The sequence below is a fragment of the Eubalaena glacialis genome, chromosome 5, assembly GCF_028564815.1.
Source record: "Eubalaena glacialis isolate mEubGla1 chromosome 5, mEubGla1.1.hap2.+ XY, whole genome shotgun sequence".
NCBI classification, from domain to species: Eukaryota; Metazoa; Chordata; class Mammalia; order Artiodactyla; family Balaenidae; genus Eubalaena; species Eubalaena glacialis.
The window spans coordinates 1800186-1820155 of NC_083720.1; the positions used below are offsets into that span (position 1 = coordinate 1800186).

Below are 19970 nucleotides of genomic sequence, written 5' to 3' on the forward strand. Positions count from 1 at the left end.
CCAACGTGACCAGACAGACATTTATAGTACACTGTACCCAACAACAGCAGCATACATACACATTCTTTTAAGTAAGCGTTGAACATTTACTAAAATAGACCATATTCTGGGCCATAAAAAAGTATTGATAAATTTGATATAATTAAAATAGTACAAAATGTCCACTCTGACTGCAGTGGAATTATATTTTAAAAAATCAGTAACAAAGATATTTAGAAAACTACAAATATTTGGAAACTAAACCACACTTTAAACAACCCATGAGTCAAAGAAGAAATCAAGAGGGAAATTAGAAAGTATTTTGAACTGAATGAGAATGAGAACACAACACATCAGAACTTGTAAAATGCTGCCAAAGCAGTGCTTACTAGGGAAATTTACAGCATTAACCACCTTTTTATGCAAGAGAAAGGGCTTGATGACTTATGCTTCCACCTTAAGAAAATAGAAGATGAAGGAGCCACTTATACCCAAAGTAACTCAAAGAAATGAAATAATAACATAAAAGCAAAAGTCAATGAAAGAAAAATTTTTAATATGGAAAAATCCATGAAACCAAAAGCTGATTATTTTAAGAATAATAAAATTGATAAACCTTGAGCCAGGCCAAAAGTTTGAATAGATACTGCATAAGCCTGTGAAAAGATATTTAACATATTAGGGAAACCACATTGAGACAATACTATACACTCATTACAGTGGCTACAATTTAAAAACTTATTGATGAGGATGTAGGTTACCCGGAACTCTTTTTTTTTTTTTTTTTTTTTTATTAAATTAAATTAATTTATTTATGGCTGAGTTGGGTCTTCGTTTCTGTGCGAGGGCTTTCTCTAGTTGCGGCAAGTGGGGGCCACTCTTCATCGCGGTGCGCGGGCCTCTCATTATCGCGGCCTCTCTTGTTGCGGAGCACAGGCTCCAGACGCGCAAGCTCAGCAACTGTGGCTCACGGGCCTAGTCGCTCCGTGGCATGTGGGATCTTCCCAGACCAGGGCTCGAACCCATGTCCCCTGCATTGGCAGGCAGATTCTCAACCACTGCGCCACCAGGGAAGCCCCCTACCCGGAACTCTTTAACACTGCTTTTGGGGAGAAGTTTGGCAATTTCTTCTTTTTTTTTTTGGCTGTGCCACGTGGCATGTGGGCTCTCAGTTCCCCGACCAGGGATTGAACCCAGGCCCTTGGCAGTGAAAGCATGGAGTCCTAACCACTGCACCACCAGGGAAGTCCTGGCATTTTCTTAAAAGTTAGACAACCCAGTCATTCTGTTCCTTGGTATTTATGCAAGAGAAACAAAAACGTGTTCACAGCAAGATTTATACATGAATGTTCATAGCCGCTATTATTTGTAATAGCTGAAAACTGGAAATAACCTGAATGCTTCCAAACAGCAGAATGGGTAAGCAAAATAAATAAATAAATAAAAATTAAGGGGGGAAAAAAAAAGAATGGATGAGCAAGTTGTGGCTCGCCCACACAATGGACTACCACTCAGGACTAAAAAAGAACAGACTTGTGAATGGAATCATCTCCAGGTAATGATATTCAGTGAAAGAAGCCAGACAGAAGAGAATATGTTGTGTGACATCATTTATAAACAATTCTAGAAGTTGCCCAGTAATCTGCAGAGACAGAACTCAGTCCAGTGGTGGCCTCAGAAGGGTGGGGGGAAGAGGCAGCGGGGAGAAAGAGGGAGCAGAGGGCCTCCTGGAACCTTGGGGGTTAGGACGATGTCTATTATCTTGGTTGTCACCTGGTTTCACACGTGTGTTCACGTCCCATACTTTAGATCTTTCCAGCTTATTGTTCCTCAGTTATACTTCAGTGCAGCTGTAAAATGTTTTTACGAGAACCAGTGGGACTTGTATTTGTCCCTCACGTTTAATCACGGGAGAGTGACCATGTGGCAAGCACTAGTATGTGGTTAGCTCGAGGTTTAGTCAGGCTTTGCTGTTGTGTGAGCGTGTCGCTTGCTTTGTCTGAAAGAGGTTCGCAGAGTAGAGCTTCACCTCCCTGAGAGGACTCGCTTCCTTCTTGAGCATAGTGGTCAAGCATCGAGAAGTTTGACCTCCGTTCAGGACACTGGCTGCACGCCCTCCGTGGATCATCCCGTCTGGCTCTGGCTTTACAGACCCCAAATTGCATATCCAGCTGCACCCCTCCGGTGGCTACTCCAGCGGGTGTCGTGCTCCACGTTGTCTGGGTGGCTGACGCGCACTTTGACCGCACAGCAGCCAAAGCCAACCCTTGCTCCTTCCACGCTGCAGCCTGTCCCCCGTTGCTGGTGGGCCCACTGCCCGGGCGGGGGAGCCCCCGAGTCTGACCGCTCTGCTCCTCCAGGGCTGCCTGCACCTGGAACTGCCTCACGTGTGGTCACCTCCTCAGAGTCCATTGTTCACACAACAGGTTTTCCCCGTAAGATGAAAATTGGGTCATGCCATCCCCTTCTGAGCAATCTTCAGCCCCCTACAGGGCCCAAGCTTCAGCCTCCAGCCTTCATCCTGCCCCGGACAGGCCCGTGTTCGCAGCTGTTCTCCTGCACCAGCGCTCCTCTCCAGGATCTTCACACGGCTGTTTTCCGTTCGTTTTTCCTTAGCACTTGAGTCTCAGCTTAGCTTTGCTCTCATTGAAGCCATGCTCTCCTGCTGGTCCCACTCTGCACCCTTGGAGACTTCATTTCTTCATCTTGGTGGAGGAGCACTTACTGCCATGGGACGTCAGCTGGTTCTGTCTGTGCTTGTCTGGTGTCCCTCTGGGACCAGCAGGACCCAGTCATCTGACCTGTAAGGATGCCTGGCATGCAGTCTGTTTCAGATACCTATGGCTGGGGTCCTCCTCACCTCGGAGCTGTTCCACACACGCAGTCCACAATCTGCGGGCTGTCTGGCCTCTCCTTCTCCCCCGACGTCGGGCTCCTCGGCCGTCCTGTGGGCTCTGCCTTCACAGCGGCTTCACCCTGGTCTCCTGGGCCCCTTCCTTTCTGCCATCGCATCTCTTTTCCACGCACATCCTGTCTCCCCGTTAGGACACGAGTGAGGCCAGGCCACGCCTGGCTCCCTGCTCCCTTTCCCCTCCATCTCTGCCCCGGGGCCTCTGCGCTTGCTTTCAGGTGTCTGTGCGGCTTCCACCAGCCCCGCACTTCAGATGTCTCCTCGAGGAGGCCCTTGATGGCCACAGTGAATGAAGGGTATCGTCCCCGGCCCCAGACACTTTTTCTTTCTCTTTCTCTCCTTCTCAGTTACCACTGTCTAATGTTCTGTATTTTTTAGTTTGTCTTTGTGTTTGACAAGAATTATCTCCCTAACGGCAGGGATTTTTGTTTTATTCACCACTGTGTCTCTAGTGCCTGGGCCAGTGCCTTGGCACACGGTGGGCTTCCGGTAGACACCGGATGTATGGACGGATGGACAGGCAGACAGATGAGTGGATAATGAACTGGGTGCTCGCAAGACAGTTCTGGCTCTTAACATTATGATTTCTGCTCGGGAACCTTTCTAACCTTGGGGCCCATCATCTCCTGCTCTGGGTAAACAAGGCGGCCTAGAGAGGTTTGAAGGCTGCGGCTGTTCTGTCGGTGACAGGTTTCTTGGATTTGTTGGGACAGAGAAAGACAGCTACTTCCATGGGAGATAGTACTCAGTTCTCTCCCCTTGCACCCCAGACATTCAGATGGCTGCTGAGCTGGGTTTGGTTAAATCCGGGGAACCCTGTGGATGTGACAGGTGTAAGCAGTTTTGATCACTGGTTTATGAAAGCAGGTAAGAACATACGTGCAAGTCTTTTGCGTCTTAGTGGTGCTGTCACTCATTCTTTTTTTAATTTTATTTTTATTTATTTTTGGCTGTGTTGGGTCTTCGTTGCTGTGCGCGGGCTCTCTCTAGTTGCAGTAAGCGGGGGCCACTCCTCATTGCGGTGCGCGGGCTTCTCATTGCAGTGGCTTCTCTTGTTGCGGAGCACGGGCTCCAGGCGCGCAGGCCTCAGTAGTTGCAGCACACGGGCTCAGTAGTTGCGGCACGTGGGCTCTAGGGCATGCGGGCTTCAGTAGTTGTGGCTTGCGGGCTGTAGAGCTCAGGCTCAGTAGTTGTGGCATGCACAGGCTCAGTTGCTCCGTGGCATGTGGGATCTTCCTGGACCAGGGATCGAACCTGTGTCCCCTGCATTGGCAGGCGGATTCCTAAGCACTGCGCCACCAGGGAAGTCCCGTTATTCATTCTTTTAATCACTCATTTGTTCATTTATCCATTCAGCCCCCTTGTTTAAGCACCTGATACCTGGTCATTCCAGGCTTTGATAATGGAGCCTGGGGCCCATTTGAGAGCACTTTGTCAGCTGTGGCACCAGTCGTGTACATGCTTATACGTAGTCCAGGTAACAAGCACAGCCAATGGCCTGTGCGAGCCTGGGTACAGGAAGACAGGGAGAGAGCCATGGGCTTAGGGAAGAGCTGGGCTGCTGGCTGGGCAGGGCTGGGGGAGCATCTGGGCAACGTTCCAGCCAGAATAGGCTTGGCATGGGTCCTGGTGCACCTTCCCACCTGATAGGTTCATGGTAGGGGCACTCCAGATGGGAGAGAGGCCTGGGGGTCCTGACAGCTCCATCCCATGTGTACTCTGGCTTCCCTGCTCACCTGTTGCCCAGGTGTCCCTCTCTCGAACCTATCTTCAGGATTTTCAGGATGATTTCTCTACGGTGCAGATGACCCTTCTTGGGCTCATGTTTTGAAAACACAAATTTTTTTTCTGTTCCAGACTCCTTTTAATTTTGGCATGAATCATAGAACAGCACCCTACCCCGCTGGGGATTACTGTCTTCTGTGCAGAAGCGAGCGGAAAGACTCTTCGTTCTTAGAGAGTGGAGTAAAGACTGCAAGCAAGCTGGCCCTGTCCATGGCGCCCAAGGGCAACAGCGTGCTGCACCTGCCTCTGTGGGTGTGCCCGGACTGCCGGCGCACCGTGGAGAAGGAGGAGCGGCACAGCAGCCTCGACCAGCCGGCGGTGAGTGCCCGGCTCAGAGGAACTAACTGGGCAGTGAGATGACTCATCTGGGTCTGCTTTCTGGAAGGAGCTCCCTCCTGCGCCATCTCCTCGTCCCTGGCTCCAACGGCTGGGGTCCCTGCCACCTTTCCTGGTGACACCTGTAGTCAGTAGGAAGGGCCCTGCCCTCCTCGGTCAGACAGCTCCGTCAGCAAGCTTGGGGGGCCCGAAGGGTGGGTTTTGGCTTTTTAAGTCTGGTCTCAGGATGTCTTTGGCAGTGTAGTTTGGTGAAAAGCTAGAGGCGTTCGTGTGCTTATTAGTTCTAGACAATTCCATGTGCTGGTAACTCACCTGAAATTCTTTCCCAGATGCAATTCTCAAGTCGGACTCCCCCCCCACCCTGCCCCCCCCTTTTCCCCTTGATTTCATGCCTCAGCTAAATGAGGCCTTCTTGAGAACATCAGGATCTTTAGCCCAGACAGTGTCTTCATGGGCCCTGGTTCCGAAAGGGCTTTCAAACCTGCTCTTCGGGTTCTGGAAGGAGTTGGCTTTTGCAGCCATTTGAGGCCCCACATTCTAGGGCTCTTCTTTTCCTTTGATTTCTGCTTGATGATTGTTTTCTGAGCTGTTGTCTTTCTGCTAATGCCACTCTGCATGTGGCCGATGCCAGCAGCACCCAGCCCCACATTCTGTTTCCTGACCTGGGGACTGCTTTCCACGTTGGTCCCCCAGCAGTTTGCTGCTCCTTCGCCTGAGCCTCCTCGCCGCCTGCCCCTGAGCCAACGACTTCTGTTTCAGGGTTTCCTTGAAGGCAGCACCCCAGCTCATGTGCCAGTGTCTATAGTAGTGCTTTAGTAGCTAAAACTCAAAACCTGTTGTTTATCAAAAGAGAAATTTACGTCTCACTCAGCCTCTTCCCACACACCCCTTTTCCTGCTCCGTTCTCCTCCTTAGCACTTCTTTCTAACATACTGTGTATTTTACTTATTCATTTTGTTTGTCTTTTTCCTTCATTGGACTATACACTCCAAGAGGGCAGCTCTTTTTGTGTATTTTCTTACCAAGAACAGTGCTAGCCTGGCCTATTTTAGGTACCCAGAATATTTGAATTGATAAATAAATAAACGAATGAACAAAGAAATGGATAAATCTGGAATTAGGGATTAAAAAGATGGCATAGTCGATCTTCAGTTTTTTCACCCTCAGATCTTTGTGCTTTTATCATTTTATTTTACTTTTGTTTTCTTTCTGTGTCCACTTCAAGTATTTGGTCTTTTGTTCCATTTTTTAATGGGAGGCTGTTCAGCATGTCTTCCCTGTTCACTTCCGGTCAGCACCCGTAAGTCTTCCCCCGGCTCACGCCTTTTCTTGGCCTCCTAAATTTTACTGTCTTTTCTTCCTGTCTCCAGTCCTGCTCTTGTGTTCTGGCCTGACTGTGCTTTTGGGAGAAGGGTTGCTGTCGCTCATCCTGGTTTTGGAGGCAAGTGAAAATGCCTGTCATTTCCCATAACTAGTCTTGCCACGAGGGGAGTCTCATTTCCTGACTCCCAGTTTGTCCTGGGTAATGGATCGACACACGAGGCTTCCTCTCCTCATCAAAAAAGTGACCCCAGGGACCACAGAGGTATAATGTTGACCTATGTTTGTAGACTTAAACCTTCTGTTGCTTTTGTACAGTTGGCCTCTTTGCTCAAGCTGGTTACAATTGCTGAACTTTTAAAAATAATGAGATGTAATTTACATCTAGTAAAATTCACTCATTTTAAAGTGTATATAGTTCACTGAGTTTTGACAGATTTATACAGTTGTGTAAACACCACTACCACGGTTAAGATACAGAACCCCCAAGTGTTCCCTTGTTCACCTTGGTAGGCAACTCTTCCCCTCCTCCCAACCCCTCGTGATAACCACGGACATGATTTTTGTCCCCACGGATTTGCTTTTTCTGGAGTGTCACATAGGCTTCTTTAACTTGGTGTCGTGCTTTGAGAGTTGTGCATCAGTAGTTTGTCCTTTTTATGGCTGAATAAATTGTAGAGATACACCACAGTTTGTTTACCTGTTCGCCGTTGATGGATGTTTCTGTTGTTTCCAGATTTGGACTGTTTTGCATCAAGCTGTTGTGAACGTTCTTGTATATGTCGTTCCGTGGACATGCTTTGTACATGTCACTGGAGTGATTTGCTCACGTTTGGTTGAGAGCTTTGCGTCTGTGCTTGTGAAGAGGGTCTGCTCACGGAGGCTCATTAAAGTCTTCTTGTCTTTTATGTCTTTCAGGGCCTCGTAAAGTGAGTTGAGATGTGTTCCTGCCCCTCTTTTCTGGAAGAGTTTGTGTAGTGTTGGTGTTGCTTCTTCCTTCAGTGTGGTTGCCCCTTGCTCTTGCTGGGGGCGGTGCCAGGCAGCACGTGCAGAGGCAGGGCGCCTGGTCGGCCAGTCTGATGGGCCCTGGGGCTGCTGTGGCTCTGCACTTGTGGCCCCACAGACTCGTCCCTCTGGCGGCTGCTGCCCCCTGTGCTTGTGCGGGCGGGGGGGTGGGGCTCGGGCGGGGGGTCTCTCTCCACACTCTGCCCGCGCTGTGTGCCGGCGGCGAGAGCCTCCTGCTGTGTGCCGGCGGCGAGAGCCTCCTGCCGGGTGTTTCCTCGCTTCCCCTGTCCGGCCTGAACCTTGGGCAGTCCTGTGCCCGGGCTTCGGGGTGCAGCTTTCCTGGTGATCCTGCCCCTGCCGCGTGGCAGCCAGACTCTGCCTGCATCTGTAGGGGCCTCGGGGTGTGGCCTGTGCTTGTGTCCATGCGGGTCCTGGGCCTGTCTCCTGGAGGGCTTGGTCCCCTTTTCTCGGTGGATCAGCCTGGGCCTCGGGTGGGGGCCGCCCACCACCCCAGCAGTGAAGGCTTCTGCTTGCTCCCAGAGAAGGGCCCGGCCCGGCAAGTCCTACTGGCCACACCCAGCCTTTAAGAACTTGTCACACGCTGAGCTGTGTCCTCCGACCCACTCATGGCTGCCCGCCTTCCTCCTCGCCTTGTCCCCAGATGGCCTGTCACACCTGTCGAGTTCAGCTGGTCCTTTGTGCTCTCCGGTGGGCCCAGAGTTATGAGTTTGTGTGTCGTCCCGCTGTCTCTGATCATCAGGGTAAGGGCTCTGAGCACGGACAGTGGACCTGGAGCTGAATGGCTCTCCTGCAGATACGCATTCTGTTACCGGAAGTCGTGGCGGGGCACTGCTGTTTCTCCCTGCTCTGTGCCTCCCAGCTGCACGTTGTCCGTTTTCTCCAGAGACCTCTTCTTCTGTGCCTAGACCTTGTCCTGCCCATACACCTAAGAGGATTTCGGTTCACACATCCGACTGGATCCTGTCTTTCTAGGTCACTTGCCTGAGTGTCCTCCGTTGCCATAGTTCTTGGACCTCCTCTGTCCCTTTCCCACCGTCAGGTCCCTCTGACCTCACTGTCATTTCTCTCTTGGAAAGCCGCCTAACTCGTTTGCCTGGGGCCTGGCTCAGTGCTGCCCCTGCCTGGCAGAACGTGACTGGAGAAAAGCACCGCTGGGGTACTGCTTCCCGACTGCGAGGTGGCAGGTCGTGGAAGGGCGTCCAGCGTGTCGCCCTGGCTTTGTCACTGCGCCCCCAGATGCAGAGATGGAGCACACCCTTCCTTCTCCTCTCTTCCCAAACACCCCCCACCCACTTTGCCCTGCTTGGCTGGCCTCCCACCCCTGTGGCCGAGGGAAGTCGCCTCCCAGGTGCCCACCGCTCTCCATCCTCTCCAGGGCCTTGTGGCTTTGCTGGTCTTTGCCTGTCTTTGCTCCTGTCCGGCTCGTGCCCAGCAGAGTGCAGGTGCTCTGGAGTCGTCTGCCTCTGGCCTCGCCCCGCCTGCCGTCGCCGCCTCCTCCTGCTCCCTTCACAGACAGGCCTGTCTCTGGGTCACTTTTAAACTTTTGGTTCAGTTTCTCTAAGTGATAAGAGGTTTTCCATTTCTATTCGAGTTAGTCGTGGTAAATTATATTCTTAGAAATTGTCAGTTTTTGGTATGAAGTTGTGTGTGGGTGGTCTGTTTTCAATTCCTACCATACCTGTAGATACAGCTCTTTTTATTCCTCATATTTGTGCTTTTTCTTTCTCTTTTTTTAACCAGTCTTTCTAGCAGTGTGTTGATTTTGTCTTTTCAAAGAACTTTTTAAAAATTTTTAAAATCTCTCTTTCACTTTGTTTATTTCATTAATTACTGCTGTTTGTGTGTGTGTGTGTGTGTATATGTGTGCACGCGGCAGTATTTGATTGGTTAACGCTGTGGTGCCTCTGATAGAAGTTCCAGGGCACAGAGAGAGTGGTGCAGAGTCCATCCCTCTACCTTGTCTCCTCACCATCCTCTCTGTCTTCCCGGAGGCTCGCTTGTGGGCAGATTCTTGTTTATCCCTCCACAGATGTTCTGTTCTGTTCTGTTCAGTGTGCTGAAAGGTAGTGATGGCAAGCACCACAGGGTCCCGAATTACAGACAGACGCTGTCAGTAAGTTGAGACATGTGGTTTTCCCAGTTTCTTGTTCTTGGGAGCAGGGTACAGATGCCGTGACAAGGTGGGGTGCGTGTCAGTGTGGGGGGCTCTCCATTTTCTTCTAGGCCTCTTCTCAGAGCCGCTGACAAGTGTCTGGGGAGCCTTGAGCTTGGTGCCAGCTGCTTTGGGAGCTGTATTCCTGTGCTTGTCTCACCCCAGAGACCTGGCGGGAACCTGGCCTTGCTCAGCCCGCCTACTGTGGGGAGGATGGGAGACAGCCCAGTGCCACTCACTGATTGCCAGGCGACCTTCACCACGCAGCTCTGCTGAGGCCACCACAAGTCTCGTTTCTTCTTCTTTCTCTGTGGCTACTCTTCTGTCTCTCTACACGCAGTTCTTCTCATCAGTTTTTCTTACTCTGCCCTGATGTGTGCTGGAAACCTCTAATTACTGCTCTAGATTTTGAATTGCTAGTTGTATTGGCTCAATTTTAAGTGTTATCCAATTTTGATTATTTCTGTTTTTAACCATAAATTGTTTTGAAGTATCTGTAAATATCCAAACATATATCTCTCAGATCACCTTTAATCATATTGACTTTTAATTTAATGCTGTTACAGTTGGAGATCATGGCATGTATTACAATGACTCCTTATCAGTCAGTTATACTAATATGTGGTTAGGTTTTTCTAAAAGTTCCATGTGTGCTTGAAAATGTTTTCTCAGCATTTAGATAGAGGACTCTGTGTACTCCCATTAGATCAACCCCTCGTTAATTGTGTTCTTAGATCCTTTTGTGTTCTTAACTAATTTTGTTGTGCTTGATCTGTTGATTTCTGAGTAAGGTCAGTTAACACCTCCCACTGTGCGTGTGTATTTGTCCTTTTTTCTTGTAAATGTTTCCATTTTTGCTCTCTAGGTTTTAAGGCTGTGCTGGGTGAATACAGGTTGAATGATTAAATCTCAGTACATTGTTCCTTTGGTTGTGGTGGCCCCTCCTCAGGGCTTTTTGTTTACTGTTTGTGCAGGTAGATGAGCTCTCTCCCTCCCTTCCTTCCTCTCCTTTTGTAGCCTCTTGTTCTCATTTGCTCTGTGTTGCATCTTGTAAGTGTCCTTGTGCAGTCAGCATAGAAGTATACTCAATTTGGTCTCCTTTGAGAAGCTACTTTTTTTTTTAGTGAGGTAAAGTTGATACACAGTAAGTTTCAGGTGTACAACATAGTGACTCACAATTCCTAAAGTTTATACTCCATTTATAGTTAGTATAAAATATTGGCTATATTCCCTGTGCTATACAATATATCCTTATATCCTTGTTGCTTATCTGTTTTATACATAGTAGTTTGTGTCTTTTAAATCCCTTCCCCTACCTTGCCCCTCCCCCTTCCCTCTCCTCACTGACAACTACTAGTTTGTTCGCTATATGTGAGCCTGTTTCTCTGTTTTGTTATATTCAGTAGTTTTATTTTTCAGTTCCACGTGTAAGTGACAGCATGCAGTATTTGTATTTCTCTGACTTATTTCACTCAGCATAATGCCCTCCAAGTCCATCCGAGTTGTTGCAAATGCAAAATTTCTTTTTTTTTAATGGCTGAATAGTATTCCATTGTATACATGTATATCTATATACCGTGTGCTCTTTATCCAGTATCTGTCGATGGACACTTAGGTTGCTTCCTTGTCTTGGCTATTGTAAATAGTGCTACTATAAACATTGGGGTGCATGTGTCTTCTCAAATCAGTGTTTTCATTTTCTTCAGCTATCTACCCAGGAGTGGAATTGCTGGATTGTATGGTAGTTCTATTTTTTGTTTTTTGAGGAACCTCCACATTGTTTCCCACAAAGACTACACCAGTTTGCATTCCCACCAACAGTGCACAAGGATTCCCTTTTCTCCACATCCTCACCAGTGGTTATTTGTGGCCTTTTTGAGAATAGCCATTCTGACAGGTGTGACGTGATATCTCATTGTGGTTTTGATTTGCATTTGAGAAGCTACTTCCTCTTCTTCTTCTTCTTTTTTTAAATTTAAATTATTTATTTATTTATTTGGCTGCGCTGGATCTTCGTTGCGACGTGTGGTGTCTTTAGTTGCGGCACGCGAGAAGCTACTTCTTAATGGTGAAATTAATCCTTGTCACTTCCTGTGATTGCTGATCTGTTTGGTTTTATCTCTGCTACAGTGCAGGTCACAAGTCAAGCACTGCCCTTCACCTAGATCCCCTCTTTGTCCCTCCCCCCACCCCCCACCTCTCCACAGAGTTTGCAGTCTTTCCAGCTCCTCTTTCTTAGTTACAGCACCCACAGCTCCATCCCTAAACAGTGTTGTCTTGTTCTTCTGGTGTTCTGAACTTTATATAGGTATCATGCAGTATGCATTATTTTGTGTCTGATTTATTTTGTTCAGCATTATGTTTGAGATTCATAAATGTTGTAGTTTTTTCATTTTCATTACTATATACTATTCACCTTTGTGAACTTATACTACATTTTGGTTGTTTTCCAAATTTTGCTATTACGAATGATGCTCTTGGAGCACACGTTCACACATTCTGTTGTATATACGTGTAGGAAAGGAATTGCTGAGTCATGGGGTTAAGATTAATAGCATATTTTTTAATGAAAACTATTTTCCAAAACAAAAATAGTAAGTAGAATAGCACTGTTTTGCATATCTTCTTAATGTTTGGTTAATAGAAGACAGCTGGATTCTCATACCTACTTCTCTGTGATTGGGTGTTTTGACTGAAGTTATATGAAGAAAATATTTTAATAGCTTTTTCAGATAACTGAGGATATTCTTTGATACCACACCAAACCATGACAGGTAATAGTTTCGTAATGGTTAGCTGTAATGTGGAATCTGAAATGATATCAAAGAATTTTTCCTACACTGTTAAATTGAAATCCATTGTCTATCTTGCACTCTCAATGAACCTCTTACCCACACATGATTTGGCAACACCACACGTTGGTCATTTGTAAAATAGCAGTTTACTGAGTAAGGGAGGTCTTTGAGATAGTGACACCTTTCATTATTCAGGTTGTTTTTTCTTTAAAGTCACATTTGTCACTGTCACCACCGATCTCATCAGAGAGGTCTCTAAATGTGGATAAGTGTTCAAGTCCACAGTGATGGATACAAGTTTTCCAAACTTTCAACTTTTGCTTGAAAGCTCAGATTTTATGATTGGCCACAAGTAGCATCAGCTGTTTTCCTTGAAGGGACAGGCTTATTTCACTCATTTTTGAGAAGATGTCTGACAGTGTCCAAGTCTGAATAAGCACGGATTGGTCTGTCAGGCATTCTTTCACTTGAAATTGGTGTTTCATGGACAGAGTGCCTCATTCAGCTCGCAGCGCGCAGTGCTTTCCTCTGGAACGTTGCGGAGATGCTTTATGCAGACTTCCCGTTTCATCACGTTGAATATTCAACAGCCATGTGCTTAAAGGTTGAGATTTAATACAATTAATGATTTTGCAACATCTAGGACACTCTTAAGTGGCACTGGCCTTTTTTTAACTAAGCACGTGGTGGTGAAGAACACAGTGGCTACTAAGTCTACTTTGCTGTGTATATTGTCGTAATTACTGTAGCTCTGTAACAAATGTATTCAGAGAGAAAGCCCTCTTACCTTGTACTCACCAAAAATGTCGTGGTTATTCTTGGTTCCTTACATTTCTGTATAAATGATAATTATCTTATCAATTCCCCCCCCCCAAAAAAAAAAAAAAAAAAAACCCTGTTGAGATTTGACTAGGATTGCACTGACTATAAGTCAGTAGGAGAAGAATTAACTTCTTTCTAATATTGAGTTTTCTAATCCCATAAGTATGGGGTCTTTCTCCATTTATAAGTGTTTCATATTTTTCTGTATTATGCCATTACACCTTTTATTTATTTGTTTATTTGGCTACACCAGGTCTTAGTTGCCACCTGCAGGATCTTCTTTGCGGCATGTGGGATCTAGTTCCCTGACCAGGGATCGAACCCAGGCCCCCTGCATTGGGAGCACGGAGTCCTAGCTACTGGACCATCAGGGAGGTCCCCCATTGCACCTTTTTAAAAAAGCATTTACCCATAGGTACTTTTATTTATACTATTTATTTATTTATTTATTTAAAATTTATTTATTATTTTATATTTATTTTTGGTTGCGTTGGGTCTTCATTGCTGTGTGCGGGCATTCTCTAGCTGTGGTGAGCGGGGGCAACTCTTCGTTGCAGTGCGCGGGCTTCTCACTGCAGTGGCTTCTCTTGTTGCAGAGCACAAGCTCTAGGCAGGCTTCAGTCGTTGTGGCACGTGGGCTCAGTAGTTGTGGCACGTGGGCTCAGTAGTTGTGCCTCGTGGGCTCAGTAGTTGTGCCTCGTGGGCTCTAGAGCGTAGGCTCAATAGTTGTGGCGCACGGGCTTAGTTGCTCCGCGGCATGTGGGATCTTCCCGGACCAGGGCTCGAACCCATGTCTCCTGCATTAGCAGGCGGATTCTTAACCACTGTGCCACCAGGGAAGTCCCTTATTTATACTATTCAAATGATATCTTTTAATTTTTCTTCCTCTAACTTTATTGGTGTAGATGTAATTGACTTCTCTTTTTAAGTTGTTAATGGGACATTGCTAGACACCCCCCATCTGAATATACGTTAAGCAGGTCTTTTGACTTTACTTCTGTCAAGTGGAATCCCAAATTTTTTTCAAGATCTGCAATTTTAGGTTACAGGCTGTTTGTCTCAGATGTCCTTTGCTGGTCATTCATGCAACAGTCATTAAAACAGGCGGCTTTTGGTACCTACTGTATAGCACAGGGAACTATATTCAATATCTTGTAATAACCTATAATGGAAAAGAATCTGAAAAGGAATATGTGTGTGTGTGTGTGTAACTGAATCACTTTGCTGTACACCTGAAACTAACATAACATTGTAAATCAACTATATACTTCAATTTAAAAAACAAACAAACAGATGGCTTTTACTCCTCTTCTCAACATTGGTCCCTGGCAGGACACCCAAGTCAGTGGGTGGAGGGAGCAGTGGAGTCCTCAGGAGGCGTTCTGGAGACACCTGGCAGTGGAGGCGGAGATGACTGAGCAGCAGACGGGGAGAAGTAGAACGAAAAGCCAGAGAGGGTGGCAAGCAGAAGGTCGTCGTCGTTGGGTCTGGGGTTAGATTTTTTTACCCTGCCTGAAGGTAATAAGCTGGCTTGTTCCTGTTTCATGGGTGCTGGCAGAAGACTCGAGACTCCTGAGTCAGAGACAGAGGACTTTGTTACTCGGCACAGCAGAAACATCCCGAACGCACGCGAACATTTGGGTTCTCCTCACCCCCTCCCCTCCCCAAGGGCCGCATCAGTGCAGGGGGTGCAGTGGGTTTGTGTCACAGCTCAGGAGCACTGGCTGGGGGGGTGGGGTGTGGGCGGGGATCTGGCCCTTTTATTGTAAGCAGTAAGCAAGCCTGCCTTTTGTCTCAGGGTCCTCAGCTGCATAAGCAGCCCTGAGAAGGGGCCTGTGGGGAGTGGGCCGGGGAGACAGAGCCCTGTAGCCTTGGTACATCCAGCAGGACGCTCTCCCAGCAGTCCTGACAGACACTGAAAACGTTAGCTGAGAGAAGACACAGAGTGTTGGTGTGGCAACAGAGAAGTTGTGTCTGACCTTTGATAGGCCTGTGTCCAGTTGGAGCACAGGCCCGGCTGAACTGTGGGGAGAATAACTCAGTGGAGAGGGAGCTGAGAAAGTCCAGTTAGGGGGCTGGTCTTTCAGATGCTTGACTGTGAGGGGAGGAGAGGGCAGACCCAGCTGGAGGAGGGGCTTGGAAATGTTGAAGTAATGAAGAAGAGAGCTGGTAGTGGGGAGAGGTTTTTCCTCCCATTTAAATTTTATTTTTTTACTATGTGATATTTGATATATATATGAATATGTCTACAGTGTACATGTTATGAGGAATGATAAGATGAACACCAGTCAGCATTAAAAATCAGGCCATCCCTAACACCTGTGTGCCTGTGTGCTCTTCCCTTCTCCATCTTTGTTCCTCCCCTTCCAAGGTAAATGCTGTCCTTTTGTATTGATCATTCCCTTCTTTTCTTAAACCCTTAAAAAAAAAGTTATTGCCTATATGTGTATCTAGATAATAAATTATTTATTTTTGTTTGTTTTTGACCTTTATGAAAGTGGTGTGTGCTTATGCTGTCTTCTCTGTTTATAAGATTCCTCATGCTGTCTGGGTAGCTGCAGTTTGTTCATTTTCACTAATATAATTCATTCATTCTTCACACAGTACAATGCACATATAATCCAATATATTGCTATACTGTAATTTATTCATCAATAATTTTGTTGAATAGTGGAGAAAAGACAGTCTTTTCAATAAATTGTTCTGAGTTAATTGGATATTCACATGTGAAAGAAGGAAACTTGACCCATATCTTAGACCACTCAAAAACATTAACTCAAAATGGATTACAGACTTATATGTAGGACCCGAAATCATGAAACTCCTAGGAATAAAGCCCCTTGACATGGGTCTTAGTAGTGACTTTTTGGATTTGACACCTAAAGCACAAGCAACAAAATAAAAAATAAACAACTGGGACTACGTCAAATGAAAAAGCTTCTGACAGCAAAAGAAACCATCAACAAAGTGAAAAAGAAAATCTACAGAATGGGAAAAAATATTTGCAAACCACGTATCTGATAAGGGGATAATATCCAAAATATTTCAAGAGCTCTATACAACTCAACAGCAAAAAAACAAATAAGCCAGGTAAAAAATGGGCAAAGGACCCATAGACATTTCTCTAAATAATATATATAAAAGGCCAACAGGTACATGAAAAGGTGCTCAACATCAATGCAAATCAGAACCACAGTGAAATATCATCTCAGGCCTGTTAGAAGGGCCGTATCATCAGCAAGACAGGAGATGACAAATACTGGCATGAATGTGGAGAAAAGCAACCCTTGTGCACTGTTGGTGGGATTGTAAAATGGTGGAGCCACGGTGGAGAACAGTATGGAGGATCCTCAAAAAGTTAGAATTATCATATGCATCAGCAGTTCACTTCTGGGAATATATACAAAGGAAATGAAATACTAACTTGAAAAGGTACCTGCACCACCATGTTCATAACAGCATTATGTACAATAGCCAAGACATGGAAACAATCTAAGTATTCATTGTTGGATGAATGGTTAAAGAAGGTGGGGTGTGTGTGTGTGTGTGTGTGTGTGTGTGTGTGTGTTTGTATACACGCACATACATAAAAACAATGGAATGTTATTTGGCCATAACAAATGAGGAAGCCTTCCCATTAGGACAACATGGATAGACATGGACTTTGAAGGCATTATGCTTAGTGAAGTAAGTCAGACAGAAAAAGGCAAATACTATATGATCTCACTTACACGTGAAATCTAAAAACACAAAAAACAAACCCAGGGCTTCCCTGGTGGCGCAGTGGTTGAGAATCTGCCTGCCAATGCAGGGAACACGGGTTCGAGCCCTGGTCTGGGAAGATCCCACATGCCGTGGAGCAGCTGGGCCCGTGAGCCACAACTACTGAGCCTGCGCGTGTGGAGCCTGTGCTCCGCAACAAGAGAGGCCGCGACAGTGAGAGGCCCGCGCACCGCGATGAAGAGTGGCCCCCGCTCGCCGAAACTAGAGAAAGCCCTCGCACAGAAACGAAGACCCAACACAGCCAAAAATAAATTAATAAATTAATAAATAAATAAAAAAAAAAACCCAAAGCCAGACTTGGAGAAAAAGAAATCGGACTTGTGGTTACCAAAGGCAGAGGGTGACAGAATGGGGAATTGAAGAAGGTGGTCAACAGGTGCAAACTTCCAGTTACAAGATAAGCATGTCCCCGGGATGTGATGTACAACATGGTGACTGTAGCCGACGGTGCTGTATGACTCATAGGAAGGTTGCTGAGAGAGAGAATGCTACGAGCTCTCATCACAAGGAGGAAGGTTGTCTTGTATCTGTATGAGATGATGGGTGTTAGCTGAGCCCATTGTGGTAATCATTTCACAATATAGGTAAATCAAACCATCATGCTGTATGCCTTAAACTCTACAGTGATGTACATCAATTATTTTTCCATAAAACTGGGGGAAAAAATTAAAGCCCAGTATCGAAAACAAAATGCCCATTAAAAAATACTACTTAAACAAATTTTGTTGGAAGATACAGAGTTGTTTTCTGGTTTTTGCAGTTATTTAAAAAAATATGCTGTCGGGCATCTATATATCCATCTCTTGGTACTTGTTTGTAAGAGTTTTGTTAGGGTGTGTTTCGGTCGGGATTCTCCAGAGAAACAGAACCAACCGGAGATGGATGGATGGATGGATGGATGGATGGATGGATAGATAGGGAAAAGAAAAGAAAAGAAGAGGAGGTTTATTATAGGGACTGGCTCGAGTGGTTATGGAGGCCAAAAGTCTCACTGTACATTCTGCAAGCCGGAGAACCGGAAGTGCTGGTGTCCGAGGGCAGAAGATGGACATCTCTCTGCCGTTTTATTCCGTTCAGACCCTCAGAGGAATGGACGATATCCATCTGCACTGGGGAGGGCCATCTTCTTTATTCAGTCTACCCATTTCAGTGCTGATCTCTTCAGAGACACCTCACAAACACACCCAGAAATGATGTTTTACCAGCTCTCCGGGCATCCCTGAGCCCAGTCAAGTTGACACACAAAATCAGTCATCACAGAGTGTTTATCTGTGGAGTGGAGTTGCTGGGTTACACGTAATTCGGACACATTCGTAAGGCAGTCCCAGCTTCTGGAGTGAGTGCCAGCAGCACTTGAGCCCCGGTCGCCTGTGTTCTCACCTAGGCTTGGCCTCAGGGAGGCAGAGCTTGAGGCTGGGGTCGGGGAGCAGTAAGGTAGACAGATGGTGGCCCTCATGAGATCCCACTAAGACAGGAGAGCCAGTGTCTGTTTCTAGAAGAGACAGATTTGCAGGCAAGCCTGTAGAGGATGCAAGTAAGGTCGGGTGAGGAGTGTAAAAGTTTAGAAAATTGCTGCCAGAATTTTTTTATAAACTTGTTTTTGAGAGTGAGGCTGGATTGAGGGGACTGGGAAGGAGCAAGGGAGTGGGTAAGGTTTCAGTGAGAACAGTGAGCTGGCAGGGCATCGGGTTGCTGGACAGCCTGAGGTGCTTGTTGAAGGTGGAGACGTCACTGAGCAGTGGCCCCGACCTGCCCATCGGCAAGGACCTTCCCCTCAGCAGCGTCCGGTGTTGGGGAGAGAGAGCCAGGCAGGGCAGCTTGGCTGAGCGGGCTCAGCAGAGGCCTGGCCCAGGGTGACTGGGAGCAGAGTCGCTTACCCTTTACCGCCAGCACGCACCTTAGCCCTTCCGACCTGCCGGCACCCCCTAACCTCACCCCGAATCTCTACTGCAACTCGTTTGCCCTGGTTCCTGTCTCACACATCTCAGGGTGTCTACACAGGCCTGGCACAGAGCAGGTACCTGGGAATGATTTTTGAATGAAGGAACGAGCCTGCCTTTGATTTGTATCCACAGATAATGTTTCAGGACTTAAGAATGTTTACAGTATACATCCTGTACAGTAGAGTTCACACCTTGTTGGGGCTGCGGACGTGAGTTCCTGATCTGTGAATTCTCTGACGGTTTGTATTCTGATAACGGGGGAGGGCATGCTCAGATCATGTGGAGGGCTTTGCCCCTGACTTCTGTGGGCCTGGGTGAACTGCTTTTCCGGGTTACTGAGGCAGCAGCAGCAGTTGTCTTGATATTCACATTCTATGCTGAAGCCAAGCAAAGACCCATCAAAGGCATGACCCGCTCTGTGCAGGAGAAATTCAGACAGGCAAAGAGGTGGGATGGTTGAGACATTGTGCAAAGACCCACGGGGTGCAGGCCTGACTCAGGAGAGCCTGCCTGCACTTAGTTGTCAGAACCAGGCTGTGTTGAATTTAGCAATTTGGTTTCAACAAATCATCCTTTTTTTTTTTTTTTTTTTTTCTTTTTTGGCCCTGCTGCGAGGCTTGTGGGATCTTAATTCCCCGACCAGGGATTGAACCAGCTCTCAGCAGTGAGAGTGCCGAGTCCTAACCAGTGGACCACCGCCAGGGAATTCCCCCATCTGTGTCTTTAAAATAATGTTAATTTGAATTTTAATGATTTTCAGGGGTTTTTGTATTTAAGTTGTAGACCAGCTTGGTTTTTTATAGTTGTAAAAAGGCCTTAAAAACATAAATTATGTAGCATTTTACATTTGTGTTTGTTTAAGTAACAAAAGTAGTTTTAAGTCTGGTGTGGGGGAGTGGGAGATGGTACTCTGGAGAATTATTTTTTCTTTTATTTATTTATTATTTTGTTTATTTATTTATTTGTTTATGGCTGTGTTGGGTCTTTGTTGCTGTGCGCGGGCTTTCTCTAGTTGCGGCGAGCGGGGGCTACTCTTTGTTGCGGTGCGCGGGCTTCCCATTGGGGTGGCTTCTCTTGTTGCAGTGTGCGGGCTCTAGGTGCATGGGCTTCAGTAGTTG

At 46.7% G+C, this 19970-nt stretch overlaps 1 protein-coding gene across 3 annotated transcripts in view; it reads left to right on the forward strand.

Annotated features, from left to right (window-relative positions):
* The window catches only part of LOC133092538 (protein FAM193A-like), a 171055-nt gene that overhangs the window by 65965 nt on the left and 85120 nt on the right, over positions 1-19970 (forward strand). For 2 of the 3 annotated variants that reach the window (XM_061191884.1, XM_061191885.1), the window contains exon 2: positions 4748-4993. In XM_061191884.1, coding sequence (XP_061047867.1) covers positions 4766-4993 — 228 coding nt within the window. In that variant the 5' untranslated portion in view covers positions 4748-4765. Of the gene's footprint in view, positions 1-4747; positions 4994-19970 lie in introns of those variants that run through there. The other variant, XM_061191883.1, reaches the window with a different exon arrangement.